Source organism: Rhipicephalus sanguineus, chromosome 8 (assembly GCF_013339695.2).
Source record: "Rhipicephalus sanguineus isolate Rsan-2018 chromosome 8, BIME_Rsan_1.4, whole genome shotgun sequence".
Taxonomy (NCBI): Eukaryota; Metazoa; Arthropoda; class Arachnida; order Ixodida; family Ixodidae; genus Rhipicephalus; species Rhipicephalus sanguineus.
In genome coordinates this window covers 157,479,481-157,497,523 of record NC_051183.1, presented here as the reverse complement: position 1 = coordinate 157,497,523, position 18,043 = coordinate 157,479,481, and the positions used below count along the sequence as shown (strand labels likewise).

Below are 18,043 nucleotides of genomic sequence, written 5' to 3'. Positions count from 1 at the left end.
TAGTAATTTTAATGGCGTAAAGTAATGACGAGACGAGGATTTGTACCGTAACCATTTATTTACACATTCATCAGCACGTGTTTGTGTTGTCATTGTACCTGACGGCCATAATCTCAGCCTTGTGGTCGCTAAAGTGTACTGTCAAAGGGTATTTGAGAAGCATGCGCACGTCACAGTTTCGGGTAAAGGCGAGATCAATGCAAGTTCCGTGAATGGTAGTCGGACACTTGTCGGACTCGGCGGAGGCACACTGCATAGAGTACTTTGTCCGCATGTACTCCACCAACCACTCGCCGCTCTTCTTTGTCACGTCCACGTTAGAGTCACCAACCAAGACGACGGGTTCAGATACTTTGGAGCGCACACACACACACTTTCCATAGCCGCGTCCAGTTGCACGGCAACGGCGTCACGAGCGAGGTTGGGCGCGAGGTACACGGTCACCACAAAGACTCCGTACCGTTGCCGTCAGACATTCGCCTTCACCGACTTCTGCATCGCCTTGAGAGGCCCCCAGCCAGCGAACGGTCGAGAGTGAGGCGCGAGCGGACGGGAGAGTAAGGCGCAGGGAGTAGAGAGAGCGAATGGCGAGAGAAGGAGCGGCGAAGCACTGCACCTACCCTCTCCTACACTCTCTCGCACCACATGCTCCGGTTGCTAGGGGCGAGGATAAGCGCGCGCGCCCGCAGCTTTTGCTATGGGAGAGGGAGTGAGAGCGGAGAGATAACACCTGCCGGCGGGCGGACAACGCCGGATGCCTTATATAGCCCGACTAAGAAATGCATTCGCATTTAAAAAGTGGCGACTGCTCATGACGAGCTTAGGTCGTCATAAGCCCTTAAGGGGTTAAGGTGTCTTCGCACTAGTGGTGCCAAGCTTAAAGGAAGTGTTTGTTTCTGTTTATTTTTTGTTTATTTCTTCTTCCCTTTCTTTTTTCTACATCTCTTTGTGTGCGTTACTATCTCTTTCCCTCCCTGTCTATTGATTTCGCTGTCTTTCTCACCTTTTCTGTCTTTCTTCCCTTTCTTTCTCTCTTTCTATATGTTGATAGGTCATTGTCTCTCAACTCCCTTTCTTTATCTCTCTCTCTCTCTGTGTACTCGTTCTCTCGCCCATCGGAGTTATTGCATCGCACGCCGGACAAATCAATTCTGGGAGCGAAGCAGAAGATGAAGAGGACGAAGACAGCACGTCCCGGTTCATAGGTTCCGGTTCCCGGTTCCCAGCGTTGTGATAACTAAAAGCGACAGTCGATTTCGCCAGTTATTTTTTGCTGTCAGAACAGTGACCAGTTAGCAAGCGCATGTTCGGTTCGAAACAGGCGGTCGCGTATGAATGCGTTCCGCCATCTTGATGTGTCTATAGCCGCACGTAGTGGCGGTTGTTGGCACAGGAATTAGACGCACATAAAGTAAATGCGAAGCAGAATAGACACATCAGGTATCCCAATAGTAAGTACCAAAGAAGCCCAAATGTCTCGACCTTGTCAACGTTTAGGCTTCACCCAGCGCCTGTGTCTTCTTTGTCCGTGTTTTTTCGTTGCGCATTCGTGCTGAAGTTATGAATTACCAAATTGCCCAAAAGGCTGCTCTCATTAACTTTTAGACAATTATATATAGGACTATGTTTTGTCGCGCAAGCATGTGACTCGTTTACACCCTACTGCACGTAGCTTGTGTGGTACGGCCGCAGCCTCTTCGCTGGCCTACAAAGGCCTGACCACACGGACGCGTTGCAGCGCGTCAGCGCGTGGCTTGTAGGCTCCGCTTCGCGCCCTCTCCCTATGGAGAGAGAGGGCGCGCAGCTTCGTGCAGCCGCTCGCCCTCTCCCTTCATAGGGAAAGGGCGCGGTACCTAGTGTAAACGCCACGCGCTGACGTGCTGCAACGCGTACGTGTGGTCAGACCTCAAGGTCAGCCGAAAAACCCGTGATCAAATATGGCCGCGCCATGCGACACTGCAAAAAATCGTGTATAGTAAACCTTTTTTTTTTCATTTCATTTTACGCTTATATACAGCATAGAGACGATGCTTCTTTAGAAGAGCGAGTAATGCCATATGCCATCATACATTAGTCATCCACGGTGGCAGGTACATATGTGGGCGTAAAAGAAGAGGTAAACACTTTCTTGTCTGGTTGCGGCAAAGAATCAGGAGGAAACAATTGGTCATTCCTTTATATCTTGTGGCCGGTTTAATACATGAAGGAAAAGAATACGACTACCATCTCTTCAAAAGCTGAGCCTGGAATTATCATAACCCGTTCTTCTTTCCTTTGGCGCCACTGCTCTGGGATACAGCCGCAGGGATGTTTTTGCCATTCAGGAATATATCATTGCGACTAAAATATTCTCTTGCTAAATTCTGCGGGCATTAAATATTTTATTACTAATAATTGGCACTTCAAATCAATGATTAATTAACTAACGCATCTAGAAATTATACAATACGGAACATATTCGACCAATTCACCCACTACTCGGTCAATCGCCTGCATTGGGTGTGTGTCATGTACATAGGACTACAACAAAACAACGACGTGAACTCCTGGAGGTCTCGCTTGTTTCGCCCGTGACAGCATTTAGGCATGCAAATTCTGAATTTCGATCGCCTCCTTTAATGTGCATACTCTAAAAACTCGTAGTTTTTGAAAATTTTACAGCGACAACGCAAAGTCGGATTTTTTTTTTATTCTAGGAGGAATCAGGCTAATTTAAATGAGAAATCTACACACAAGCACACAGACACACACATGCCCGCAGATCCAGAGAACTGATTTAGCAGTATTGGACAAATACCATGTGCGCGCCAGCTCTCCTAAAATGCTTATCGCTTGGCTCGCACTCGAAAAATAGCACATTTGGGTCAAGGCGGCGCCCTTCCTATGTATCTCTCGCGCTCCTCGTTGGAGCTTTTAACCTGTTGGCTAAGCACCATCCAGCTCAGCCTCATACTATCTCCGCTTCTGTGCTCCTGCCCTGTATTCGGCAATCGATTGACTCTGATAAGAAGAGAAGCGTTAAGGACGTGTGAGGTGACACGTCGTATATCAGCAATATACGCCGACACACGCACGATATTCACTCGGAGACGCAATACAAGGACGCAAGGTTCAAGGCGTGAAATGCTGCTGCGTGACATTCGCTAGCGGAGATGCCGTTCAGCCGCAGTCACCATATATAAGATCGTTCTGATAACGCCGTTTTGGATGTACCTCGCGACGGATTTTTTTTTTTTGTTCCTGAACGCACCTGTCGTCAAGCAAAGTATTCGTTAGTGCGGTGTAGTTACGGCAGGAAAAGTGCGCACAAAACAGAAAGTTTTACGTGTTGCAAGTACTGGCGCTTTCCTTTCGGGCCGACAAAGGAATGATTAAGCGGGAGAAGTAGTTTGTGCAAAAAGCCTGTGACTCAAATAAGTTTCACGCGACAAACGGAAGCCATGGACATCGACACAGCAACGCAGGAAACGTCGCTGACTGACCCAGGTACGCTGTTTATGAGAATTCGGCAGTCCCGTTGAATGTGCACGAAAGTACGCGCCGAATGATTGGTAGAGAATCTGCTTGCCTGGTCAACGTTTTGCGCCGATGAACGCAACAATCTATTCATTGCTGTGCTGGATGCGCAATGCAATATGGGCACACAAATAAGGAAACGAACAAAGGAAAATACTGAATTGTAATTTGTTTACTGCCTTAATCATTCAGCTTCTACTTGGCAGATGGTAGTTGCAATCGAGCAAGTATCGAAATTTAATTTCAAAGTATTCAAATCAACTACAGTATGGTTACGATTCTTCTCGCCATTATGCTTAAGTAGTGGATTTAAGTGTTACTCAAGCACGTACGTCGGAAGCAGTATGCGTTTGCTATATAGGTTGAAGGGTTCCCTTTTGCCCTCGGTTTGAATTTCATGTGTCACAATACTTACAGTGACAACAGTAAAAAAAGACAGCCATCTTCTATGCATTTCTCAGCGTTTCCTGCTGGAGCATTGTGACCCATTGCTCAACACATAGCCTCAATGTTAACGCGCCTTACAAAACAAGACGTCGTCTTTGTATTACTTCATGGCAATGCCCGGCTACAGCCCAGAGAAATATATTAGATAATACAGCCAGTAAATATCACTGCACCGAAATAATTCAGTTCAATTCGTGAATTTTTCTGTTGTGTACCTGGTAGTCATTTATATTCGCTCCCATTAGAATTTCTTTTCAATTTACTCACTACTCGCTTCGTATTTGCGTCGAATTGAAAAACCACTGCTTGGACATGCCCAGTAATAACAAATGAACTCAGTGCAACAGGAATAAGAACATTGGTGCAGTTTTCGGTTTTCCCATTTTGGTAGATAATATTAGTGCTTAGATGTCGGTGTCCTTTGCAGTTCTGCCATGTGCTTCTAAGAAAAAGCTGCATCTTGCTAGTTGTGCCATAGTCAAAGCATTTTCTATATATAAGAATAAACTTTACGTGGTGATCGATCAATCAATCGATCGATCGATCAATCAATCAATCAATCAATCAATCAATCAATCAATCAATCGATCGATCGATCGATCGTTTGATCGATCAATCCGTCGCAATCAATTTATTCTTGTAACGAATGTTATGCAGCTCCAGATATACTGACGGAGGTGCTAAAAAACTAAATTGGGACCACCTGTGAATAGTAAACATGAAAACCACCAATACACCAATAGCAGCGCACCAGAGAGTTTTTCTACAAAAACACTGCTTAATGAGATAGAAAAAATTGTCGACGAAAATATTTATTTTCGTCTGTGTACCGATGGATACCACATTATAAAGAAAACTAACGAAGAAAGAAATTGGGGAGGGGTGAAGCATGCCGGGAAGGGTGTTTCAGCTCCACTAACGTGAAACCTGCGAAGGGGAGACGTATACAGCGTGCGCCGGTGTTTCCCACAGCAAAATCTCTGCTAATGGGCAACGAGAGGCAGAAGAAAGATTAAATACAGAGACCCGCAGTCCGCTTTTATTAACGTGCAGGCTGCGAATCTTTATTGACCAATTACGCACAAGAGAAATCTCCCACCGGCACTACATTGAGGTCGAGATCCTTCGCCTATATATACGGGGTGGCCGGTGAATGGTTGTGCAGCGCGAGCAGTCGGTTTTTTCAATCAAGAAACTCGCTATAGCAGACGCTGCCTGCGTCGGCGTTGTCTCTCGCTGGCGAGGGCGCGTTCTCGTTCTTTGCGAGCTGGTGGTTAAACGTTCATCGCAGAAAGAGCGTTTCCATATTCAACGCGCACCGTTCGCTTGAGCGCTCTTGCGCTCAAGCAAGTGGACCACGCTCAGAAGACGACGATGCACGCCGAGACCCGAAGGTGCTTCGCCTCGAAAAGATCGTAGAAAAATAGGTAACCATTCAAGCACCGCTATGTAGTACACCGGAATAGTGCATTAAAAAAAAAAAAAAACGTGTGAAACAGTATTTTGCGTTACGTATGTATTGCACTACAAAAATATTCAATCCGTCATTAAATCTACCGGCTTGCATTCGCTTCATCGTATATATGGTAATATATTGCACAATAGCAAGGCCGCACAGCAAACACTCTCTTTAACATAATTAGTCTCAACTTTTGAGTTACATGAATTTATTATGCAGCGCCAATCATGTTTAGCGCGTTGATTAGATATTATTTAAGAATTACGGATAACAAACTTTGGTTGTTTAATTCTCTGAAAGAAATCTGGCTCAGTGGTCATGATGTAAAAGGTCGCTGCATGCAGGAAGTCGTGTGGTATTAGTTTAGCATTAGCGGAATGTGTGAATGCGAATAATCGTATCACGTTTTCATGAAGAGATTACAGCAGGTGTAATCTTCACCATGTGACGCAGCAGTTCATGTAAGAGTGGATGAGCGTGCAACAGAGTGGGCACAGTTGAGGTAGTGAGAACGTGTAAGGCCTTAATAAGAATGAATGTTCGATCTGATAAATCTCTTTAATTTGAGCGATACGGTGTCATAATTTCAGGTGGCCGCCACTATTTATTCGCAGGTATGACATTCTTCAGTTGATGGTATTGAATGACCACCAATAAAAATAGGTAGTGCACAACGCGATGCTCTATACGGGAATGAGAGTGAAAGAAATGTAGGTTTACTTTGAACCATTGGAAGTCTGTTAATCTCGCGCCAACATCGCAATGTACAACGATTCGAATCAAGCTTTCCAACACCGTTCACAGATGTTTGTTAGAATTGCTAATTCTTGCATGAACAAAGCGTAGTACACAGTGAGAAGGCGTGCGGCCCTTGGTAGATAAATAGTGAAAATAAAAGAATTACTTCGCCTCAAATGAATGCTTTCGTACGCCTAAATTAGCCTTTCTGTCTTTAGAGTAAGCATCGTAAATACTAGCACCCTGGTGTCTGTCTCGCAAGTACTTTTTATAGTTCCAAATGACCTATAGTACTTGTTGAATCTTGATTCACATTACGAATGTTGTGCTCAGTACTGTAAAAAGCCCTTGAATTATCTACAAATGAGATGTCTGCAAATTTATTTTAATCATGAACGGCGTTTTTTAGCTGGTCAGTAAGAGGTGCAAGTGCTAGGTCAGAAGAGTAACCATTTCGAATTCAAAAACCGGTGAGGTGAAGGAATATATAAAGGTGTTGAACTATGTTGTTAGCCGTTTTTCAAGCAGTTTCTCGGTGAGCTCATTGGACAATAATATAACGAAGAAGCCACTTTAATGAGCAAGCAGTGAATTATCACATTTTTAAAAACTGGAGTGATCGTGCAGGGTTTATGCTGAGTTATGTTGCCTGTTTCAACATGATGCTAATAATTCCGGAGCAAAAACTGCTTTGGTATTGAAATAATTTTATATTACCTGGAGGAATGCTTTCCAGCCACTGGCTAAATACATTTAAATCGGTAATTTTTTGAGATTTCCTGTTTCGTCTATTCAACTTATTCCGTACATCAGTATAAAACAACGTGCTCTTTGTGGGAGGATGACAGGAGAAAAGCTGCATATGTATACCCGCCACTCTTAGGCACACAAAGACTACTTGTGGTACGAAAACGATTTTGTAGGCGTATACCAATAATGCCTAGCTAGCGGAGACTGGAAATAAATAAAACGGTTGTGAGAGGTGCTTTCGTGAATCTGTATGCTGCTCTTGTTGTCCAGCAGTGTTATGAAAGAAAAAGAGTTCTATAAGTATATGCAGTCGTGGGTGGCTTCGAGTTGTTTTGAACGGTGCGGGTAATTTCAAATATGCTATCGGCGCCATGTGTCGCGTTCAAAAATCAATTCACAGTTCCTTTTCTTTGCATTCGAGCTACATCCATATACTTTCTGTCCTTAATATTTGCTTTGAGCTTCATTAAGCTGAGAGCCGAAACTGAGCTGCAGAAGCAGCTGTGCGAGGATGTCGATTTATAGAGGAAAAGCTCGTTAATTCGTATTTTATGGGACCGGAAAAATTGTCTGAATTAACCGAATTCTGAATTACCGAAAGTATCAAGGAAACAATAAACAAATGTCCATTACGTTCATACACTTTCATTTTTTTTATGAATGCGTAAATCCTGTACTCACTTTGCATAAGAGCGGTGTAAAAGCCGCAATTTTAGTTACTCGCGACTTTGTTCACACTGTGACCGCGTCTCAAGGACTCCCTGTCTTAGCTTACCCGAAACGTGCTAATCCGAAATGTCGTTACCGTCGTTACTATAGTGTACTAGAATATAGTGTACTAGGATAATTTTCTAGTGACGCGTCCGTGAGGGAGGAACAATAGGCTGGTTGAAGCAAACGCCAGTAGACGCCGCTGGTGGCGTGGCTGTGCTTTTTCCTAGCCGCCGAGCCAGTTCGCGCCGGTTTCGACTGGTTCAGACGCGCTTTGCGGCTGCTTGCCTATACTCGGGGACAACGTTCTGCGGCAATGAAGGGAAAGCTACGGGGGTGGAGCTTCTGAGCCACTTTCTGCACATGTACTGCTACGCGAAGTAGTCCGGTTTGGCGCGCGTCTCGTAAAGCCGTGGAAAATGAGGGCTAGCGTTGCATTTCGACGCAAACGCTAATTAGCGTCTAAGGTACGGGTAAAAGGCGTGACTTTTAGGGGCGAAGCTCCTTAAGGCGGCACCCGTTCGTTCCTCGTAGTCGTCGTCATCGTAGTAGTCCGTAACAAGTCTTACGCTTTGACCTCCAAGGTGGTGCCGGTGGGAGATTTCTCCTGTGCGTTGTTGAACAATAAAAAATTCGCAGCGTGCGCGTTAACTAAAAGCCGAATTCTTCTGTCTCTCATTCCCCATTAGCAGCCATTGGCATGTTCCAGTAGGAAACGTTAGTTGAAGTAGAAGTGTAAGTGTTAGCTAAAAGCCGACTTCTTCTGTCTCTCATTCCCATTAGCAGCCATTGTTTACCTCCAAGGTAGTGCCTGGTGAGATTTCTCCTGTGCGTGATTAAACAATAAAAATTTTGTTCAAAACGCCGTTGATTGATGAAATAAACCAACGAAAGACGCCAGATGTTTTGTAAAAGCAGAACGAAAGAACGCCAGATGTTTTTCTTAAAGTGTAGTAGTAGTAGTTGTATGTAGCCACCTCGCCCGATCGTCAACGGTCGAGGTGGACCGGCAACGGCGCGAGGACCCTGCCGTACGAGAGTTAAATCACACTAAAAGACATACTTTGCGGGCGATACACTCTAGTGAGCTTTCAACTTTTCGTCTTAATGTACATGATAAAGAAATTATTTCTACGAAAAACGCAAGGCACACCTTGAGCAATATATTTGGTTTTGGGACGCTAAATGGAACCATGAGGCGATGCGAAGCCGGAGCACTTGCACGATCGCGTTCCGTTGGCTTTCGTTGGGCATGCTACCGACCTCGCGTCGTGGAACGCGCGTCCTGTCTTCCCTCTAGCCTTGCCTTTAATTCGCACAGGGCGAGCGGGGAATGCGGTCGCTCTTGGCGCTCTTTCGCTCGGGAGCGGACTTCTTCCTTGCATTTCACCGATCACAAGTGATAATGAAGGGACCACGTAAACCAACAGTACAATAAAAGTTTGATGTTTAATATATACACGATGTTTCACACTCTTTATATTATGTACTGGGCGCATTTCACGGAAGAGTTTCACGGTTTACAGATGATTCCCTCCGTAGCTTCGCCCCACTCATCATCATTCACCCCGTGGATATGCTGTGATTTTTTTAAGCACGCAGAAACGCAAAGTGACAACGTAAAAAGCAAAAGAAATACAAATATCTCGCTTGTGTGCGCTGCGTTCCGTCTCAAAAAGCGACATGTAGAAAATGACCGAGTATTTTATATATCTCACGCAGAAACTACGGACGCAATTGTGGGACTACATTCATTAGCGGTAGGATACGTGCATTGTGGCCCTGTAGCCTTCGCTTCAGTGCCACAGAAAGTTGTCCCCGAGTATAGTGTGCGTCCCCTGCGACGCTACATTCAACGTGGTTGTTCTTGTAAAAAAAAAAAAAAGTGGTGGAGGACTTTTTTTTTTCTTAGACGAATTAATGTGGGATGCTTCCATGCAGTCTCATTGCACGCTGTGAAATGGGGTAAGGAAATGCCGAAATAATTTTGTTTAGCTGCGCTTCTGTAACCGACAATGATGTATGAAAAGTTTACCACCATCAATATGCGTCCGTCGAGGCCGTTATTTATTTGTACGCCTTCTATCATAGCAACGCCCCGCCACGGTGGTCTAATGGTTATGGTGCTCGACTGCTGACCCGAAGGTCGCGGGATCGAATCTCGGCCGCGGAGGCTGCATTTTCGATGGAGGCGAACATGTTTGAGGCCCGTGTACTTAGATTTAGGCGCACGTTAAGGAACCCCAGGTGGTCGAAATTTCCAGAGTCCTCCACTACGGCGTCTCTCATAATCATATCGTGGTTTTGGAACGTTAAACCCCAGATATTATTATCTGGCATAGCAACGCAGCGTAGACGTTGCTGCGCACTTTTCTGTAGTTTATGATAAGTATGCGATTTGAATGCTGTGCTTATCACAGAAGCAAAAAGGCAGAGATACTCGTATGCTGGGTTTCTTCAAATGGATGATTAAAAATGCGAATAGATACTGCCGCAGGCGATGTCCCGAACTGCAATGAATCCGCCGGTCTACGGCATTTACGCTAACAGACGACGTCGTCGATACTAGTATGTTGCTGTGGTTTTCACAAAATTTCTTTACACGTACCATACTATAGTAAATGCAGCCTTTTTGTGCAGCAGTCAAAGAATCCGGCGCTAAAGGAACGCCTACAAACGCGGACAAGGACAACGTTAAATGCAGCGGTGGAGACAGCGGCCGGTCTACTAGAAAAAGACGCAGTGGCGGCGCCTGGTGGCGTCTACATAAACGCGCACGCGCGCTCTTTCTCGGACGCGTCACTAGGAAATTATTCTAGTACACAAAAATTTGGCAGACCCCACGTACCGTGGGAGTCGGTGTTATGCGAAGCATGCGGCGGGAAGATGACTGTGGCGTAGTTTTTTTACGGAGCGATACGTTACAAAATGACGCTAAGGATTTGTATAAATTTTATACGCACACATATATGTTGAACTGCCACATATGTGTTATATAACCAGTTGCTTACGGTTGGGTAACGCCGCCAATCGCAACTTGAGTATTACGAACACCAGAAGCGGTAAGGTGATATGTAGTGCTTATACGTGTCCCAAGAACGCGCGCACGTTTCACGAACCCGTGCGCATGTGTGGAAGAAGTTCTTGACAGTTCTTGAACAAGGGCATCATCACCGTGATCAGTGAGCACCAGCAGCTGGTAATGACTTGTTATAGGATCCGGTCCTGATCGTGGTGAGGAGGAGTCCATGTATAGTGAAGTATGTGGTATAGTAGAGCTGCTAGAATTCGTGGATGCCTCGGTCATTTCGTCGACAAATTGTCTGTCGATAGGGCCGGCGACATGTCGGAACCTGAAGCCACCTTACACGTTGGTGAGGTATAGGCGGTCGAGGCTGGTTGGCCTGGATAGTGCTACGTAGACCAACATCGGTGGATGGTGCTTGTATTCGTAGACTACCTGGGCGTATGTGGCCTACGTAGCCTAGTCTACAAAGCGGCTTACAATGAATATGGTATCATCCTCGGTCAGCATGAGGACATCACCCAGCCTCGTAAGGAATGAAGAGGACACTGCATCGTTCTGGCGGACGAAGTACACTTTCAGGTGTGGTGATGTGGATATCATATGAAACTTTCGTTAATGTATTCATCTGGGATCGAGATATGCTTCAAAAGCCTTGCTGAATCATAGGAATACGAACGTAATGTTTATTAGACTGCTACAAAAGCGGAGCCAGCACTGGAACCACAGACGCTAATCTGATATGACGCCTGTATCGTAGGAGTAGGCTACACATCATAGGAGTATCATATAGTGTTTATTGCTTTCTTGTAAAATTAGATAGCAAGCACCACAACCACAATTGACGTTCCACCGATATTACACCTGCGTAGGCTGTTTTTTCAAACCAGTTTATACACCTGGCGTGACTCAGTGCTAGAATACCTGACTGCCACGCAGAATGCTTGGGTTCGATTCCTGCTGGGATCCTAATTTTCATTCTTTCCATTCGTCGAGTCAACGCTGCCGATGTTGGTTTTCCTTAACGCTGAAGCATTTAAGTTACTAATGTCTCTTCGCGCCGTTCCTGAGTAGATATAAACTGTCAATCACCTATGGCGCATACCCGTACACCGCGGCCCGTGGTGAACGGGTAGGCGCAACACGTGTCTAGTGGAAAGGGTTTGGCGACGTACGCAACAGGATTTTCACGTTATTCATGTCATGACCCGGAAATCATATACGTCAAGTCCTCTTACCCTCCGATGCCAATTTCGGTCTACACCAAGTTAGAGGCGATCATAAGAACACCCAGACGTAAGCGGCTAGATAGATAGATAGATAGATAGATAGATACGTAGATAGAAACGCTCAAAGTGCCAAAGGTTCGCTAAGAAATGCTTCGCATTTAGAAGTCGTTACTATAGTGAACTAGAACCAACTTTGTAAGCCGAGATTACATATCTACAGCATATGTGATTACATGCCTGGTGGGGGAGATCTTTTGTTTTTTCTTTATGCTTATATATGACATGTTTCTTCCATTAAACTTTAGGTTATTAGACAGCGCCTGTGTCGTGCCCTTCCTTGTGTTTTTGTGTTCTTTTTTGCGCTGAACATGTTCAGAACTTTCTTCTAGTTCACTATGGTCGTTACCATACGGATCTCTCTGATGACGACTGCGGTGCAGACTGCGCCACCTTGGTTCGGTTGTCCGCGAACGCCATTTCCGCTCCTTTGCGTCGCATACTTGCAGTGATTCGCGCTCCGAGAATCTCCCGAATAAACCAGTTTGCGCTCAAATATGTTCGAATTAACGAAAGTTTGATTCCATTGGAGAACACACATGCTTGTGGGGCCAGATAACGCGCGGGAATATGTGGACTTTCCGAATTAACGGGTGCCGAATTAACTAGTTATTGCGGTATTGAGAAGCTCCCTATTAAAATGTTTTCTGCGCCATTCCAATTATTCCATGTGCTTTACGTATGTCAGTAGGAACATACATATTCTGCGTATGTTTCTTATATTTGTATCTTTCGATAGAGAAAACACAGCAACATATGTAATTATGTCGGTTCCAATCAAATTACTGGAACCAGCAGCCCACCTCTGTTGCCCAACTGACCGATGCCACTGATGGCTGCTGTTGAATGTTATATATATAGTGCACATGATACCTCAGAGATATATTGCGGGTACCTCGCTTATCCGCAGAAAGAAGAACAATGGCGTAGTGGGTGCTTCCCTAGACATTTGGCCATTTACGGCAACATAAGATCTATTGAGCAGATAGCTGTGCAGGAGATTCACAACCGACAACTCAACATCAACGAGCGCAAGTTTAACCATAATCACTGTGTGTCTGACTACGTCAAAAGCCTTGCTCAGGTCACAGCAGATTGCGTCATCCTGTCTTCTCTGAGAAATAGGTGTGGAGATCTGCGTCATGAAACTAGTAAGATTTGTGGTAGTTGAACGTCCAGCGAGAAAACCGTGTTGATTAGGAATCAATGAGTTTTTGACACTAAAAGACAATCATATGCTGCTTTTCTGGACACCAGCGGTTTAGTTCGCGTGAACGGCACCACGTGGCGTATCGACCTTAAGGAATTCAAAAGTCCCGCCATGACGTCTGCAGTGACGCGGCATAAAAAAGAAACAGTACACACACCCTGAGACTGCGCTTCACCGCTGTACGCAGAAAGAAGAGCACGGTGTGTCGGCGTTATCTCGAAGGTATCAAGTGGCAAGGAATTGACAATTTTTCTTGACATACTGCGGCAGATAGCTCGCAACAATCCGCCCGAGATATCTGGCCGTGATAACTGCGCCCGCCATGCTTCAAGTGGATCATTTCTTTATTTGTGCTGCTTTCTGTTGTCGTAGAGGTTGGATATTACAGCAGCGTGCTGCATTCGGGGTATTTTGGCAGAACCGGCGTGAAGCATAACGTTCGGGTATGAACTAGATATTTTTGTGGTATATGTTAGTAGAGTTCCTTGGGAAAACCTCTAAGCTGTTTGCATGTTGCGTTACTTCTAAGTAAAGCTAAATAAATTATAGAACGCTAGGAATGTGTTAGAAAATCGAATCGCTAATACTGATGCTACAGGGTGCACTATGAGCAAGCACTTTTACATTTCTGGTGTTTTGTATCTTGGGTCAATTAGGAACACTGCAGCCACTTGCATGACGACCGTCGCATTTCATGGTACAAACAGGACGAAATGGGCACAATGAGGACTTTGGAATATCGAGATAATTTAAGGCATCTTTATGGGAGGGACACGTATTGGCGGACCGCTGTGGCGTGAACTTTATGTTCGAAGTGAGAAATGTAATATCATTGCACCTTTGTCATCGTATTCTGCAATGACACCTAAATATGTTTTTTAGTTTACGGTCTGTCTTTTTACATACAAAGCCCGCAGACCGGACTACAGTAGCTTATAATACCTTGCAGACACCGCATTTATTCCTGATAATAGAACCTGACTTAGCTTCCGTTATTAAGTGTTGGACCCGAAGGCCGCCGGATCGTATACTGGCCGCGGCGGTCGTATTTCGATGGAGGCAAAAGACTACAGACCTGTGTGCTTTGATTTAAGTGTACAATAAAGCAGGTAGTCAAAATTTTCGAAGCCATCCACTACGGCATCTTTCGTAATCATATCGCGCTTTTGCGACGTGAAACCCTAACTATTATTATTATTATTATTATTATTATTATTATTATTATTATTATTATTAGTATTAGTAGTAGTAGTAGTAGTAGTAGTAGTAGTAGTAGTAGTAGTAGTAGTAGTAGCAGTAGTAGTAGTAGTATTTCGAATCTCCTAGGCAAAATCACGCCATATCCACGGAACGAATGATGATAAGTAGGCGAAGCTCGAGAGGGGGAGATCATCGGTAAAACCGTAACCCTCCCGTGAAAGTTCGCCCATTACATCATTAAGAAAGACGTGAGACGTGAGACAAATCAACTTTTATTTTGTTCTTTTATTTTGTTCGTCTACTGTCTGCAGCCACCTGCTCCATCCGGTGACTCGCTGCGAACGCGAGTGTCACTCGTCAACGTCGTCTTCTTCTGCTACTGCATACCAGAACTGCATACTAGCTCGTGAGAAGCGCGCGTTCTGGTATGCAATAGAAGAAGATGACGTTGACGAGTGGTTACAAACCGGTAACAGAGGACGGACAGACCCACGGCTTAAGGAGCTTCGCCCCTAAAAGATCACGCCCACTGATTTATTTTAGTCGTTTTCCGAGAAACCAGAGATAGTGGTGGATAAGTTCAATTACTTCTTCACACGTTTTTCTAAGAATGCACATGCTCATAAACTCACTTGCACGCTAAATCAATCTGTTCCAGCCTCTGCTTATTAAATGCGAAGCATTTCTTAGCGAACCTTAGGCACTTTGGGTGTTTCTATCTATCTATCTATCTATCTATCTATCTATCTATCTATCTATCTATCTATCTATCTATCTATCTATCTATCTATCTATCTATCTATCTATCTATCTATCTATCTATCTATCTATCTATCTATCTATCTATCTATCTATCTAGCCGCCTACGTCTGGGCGCTCTCCTGGTCGCCTCCATAAATTGTAATATACAAAAATTGGCATAGCAGGGGAGCAGTGTATGACGAACACGATTCACTGGTCATGACATGAATATCGCAAAATACCTGTCGCCTACGTCACGAAACCCTTTCTCTCAGTCACGTGTGGCACATACCCGTAAACCAGAGTTAACGTTATGCGGGTACGCGCCACAGGTGATACAGTCTCAACCAACACAGTAACCGCGAACACCCACATTGACACGCAAGAAAAGTGATAATAATAATATTTGTTGGGGTTTTGTGTCCGCAAACCACGCTATGATATGAGAGACGCCGTAGCGAAGGGCTCCGGAAATTTTGACCATCGGGTATTCTTTACCATGTAACGAGATCGCCAGAACACGGGCATCTAGCATTCTGCGTCCATCGAAAAGCGACCGCCGCGGCCGGGATCAAACCGCGACCTTCGGGTCAGCAGCCGAGCACCTTAACCACTACACCACCACGGCGGACGCAAGGAAATTGAGGAAACTGAAGACAGAACACCCCTGGAAGACGCTCAGCTATCATCCACTCGTCCACGTGGCCCGCAACGTGGACCACGTGGATTACGCAACAACCGGCGTCTATGCTTCCTACAATAAATCTGCTGAGAGAACCAGGCCTCTCATCATTACCGGTGACTTCAACATTGATTTATCTAGACCCAACAAAGCTTGGTGCTTATACTGCGTGAAAGACCGATTGGATGTGAAGAGGGCATCAAAAGACCTCGCTGCCACGTCCACGACAGGAGGCATAATAGATCATTTCATCGTAAGAGGCATCAAGCATTTCCACCATCTGCACTATACCTCGCACTTCACTACACTTAGACTCCTCATAACCGTGATTACGAACGGATCCGATTAACAAGTTCGGTCCAGCGGTGCTCAGTGATCACGGTGATGATGACCTTGTTCAAGAACTGTCAAGAACCCATTCTACACATACAGACGGGTTCGTGAAACGTGCTTGCGTTCTCCGTCATAACGGAGAAGTTTAAGCATAACAACTGTAATTGTGACAGTAACATACGTGCAGTGCGCCTGCGCGTGCCGCTCGGTTGTGCATATATCTAGGGAAACTTTCCTGAATGAAGCTTAGTTGCGAGTAACGCTTGTCCTGTGCGTCTGTGCTCCTTCTTTTTCCTGTTCGGATTCGCGCTATCCAGTATTGAAGAATATAAGCACTACATATCAGTTTACCGCGTCTGGTTTTGGTAACAACCATGTTGCTGTTGCCATCGTTACGCAACTGTAAAGAACTGGTTATAGATATGCGACTCTTCAACATATTGCCACGCCCACTTCTTGTTTTGATGTATTCGAGTTTGACCGGCAGGGACGGTTATCAACGCTCGACGCTGTAGGCGAAGTAGTGTTCTAGAAGCGTCGCGATTGTAGTAGATGGGTTTGTTAAGATTGCGCCCCGCATGCGAATGTTCCAGCGTTGTCTAGAGATTACGCCGCCACCAGCGATATCGCTGGAAAGTTCGATAGCGCCTGTATAAAAGCCGACGCGCTTGACTGCTTGTCAGTTGATCGACGAACGACGCCCTGTTCGCCGCTATCATTGTACAGCGTATATTGCTGTAGTTCCAGTTCTCATTTTCCGGCCACAAGTTCGGCCAAATAAACAGTTTCATCCTGCAAACGCCGACTGCTGTCTTCGTCGACGTCACGACCACGTGACATCTGGTGGAGGTGCTGCTTCATGATCCGGACGCCACCGCGGAGCGCTGACCCAAGCCCAAGCCGCGAAGAAGACGACTCTAAGGACAACCCGGATCCTCGAACCAGCCGCCGGCAGAAGGGACTACAACCAGAGTACGGAATCCTTCCCGAAAACGCCAGGCAGCCGAAGACCGTCACCTCGACCGCCGAGACGATGACAGACCCCCTGCCACCTACAACGGTCGTGATGCAGCCACCCAGGGAGCCGCCGACGTTCCGTGGTTCGCCATGTGAAGACCCCGAGACCTGGCTCGAGACCTTCGAAAGGGTCTCAACATTTAATAACTGGAACTGCGAGGACAAGCTGCGCCACGTGTACTTCTACCTAGAAGACGCCGCGAGGACGTGGTTCGAGAACCGAGAATCCGCCCTACAAACATGGGATCTCTTTCGAACGACGTTCCTAAGCACGTTCACGAGCGTGGTCCGCAAGGAACGGGCCGCGGCTATGCTGGAGACCCGTGTGCAGCTGCCCAACGAAAATATTGCCATCTACACGGAAGAGATGAATCGCCTGTTTCGACACGCCGACCCAAGTATGCCCGAAGAGAAGAAAGTGAGGTTCCTCATGCGGGGTGTCAAACAGGAACTCTTCGCTGGATTGATAAGGAACCCGCCGAAGACGGTCACTGAATTTGCATCGGAGGCTTCCACGATCGAGAAAACGCTTGAGATGCGAACGCGGCAATACAACCGCAGCTTCTCGGCTACAAGCTACGCCGACGTTCAAGCCCTAGGACCCGCCGACCTGCGTGAGACGATTCGAGCAATCGTGCAAGAAGAGTTGCGAAAAATTCTACCTTCGTCGCAACCTCAAGTAGAGTCCATCGCCGACGTCGTGCGCCAGGAGATGCAGCATTCACTCGGCGCGCCTCAGCTAGCAGAGCCGCAGCCGCAAGCTATGAGCTATGCTGCTGCAGCCCGCCGTCATGCTCCTCCTCCACGCTCGCGCCAAGACGCCACACCGCCGCAGTACCGCCGCCAGACGCCGCCGCCGCCACCGACGCCCTACCGACCACCTGTCGGCCAGCGCAACACCCCGAGGAAGACCGATGTCTGGCGTGCC

At 46.1% G+C, this 18,043-nt stretch overlaps 1 protein-coding gene across 1 annotated transcript in view; it reads left to right on the top strand.

Annotated features, from left to right (window-relative positions):
• Positions 1-3,440: 3,440 nt before the first annotated feature.
• The window catches only part of LOC119403632 (solute carrier family 26 member 6), a 133,146-nt gene continuing 118,543 nt past the window's right edge, over positions 3,441-18,043 (top strand). Inside the window, exon 1 of the mRNA XM_049418378.1 lies at positions 3,441-3,486. Coding sequence (XP_049274335.1) covers positions 3,441-3,486 — 46 coding nt within the window. The remainder of the gene's footprint in view (positions 3,487-18,043) is intronic.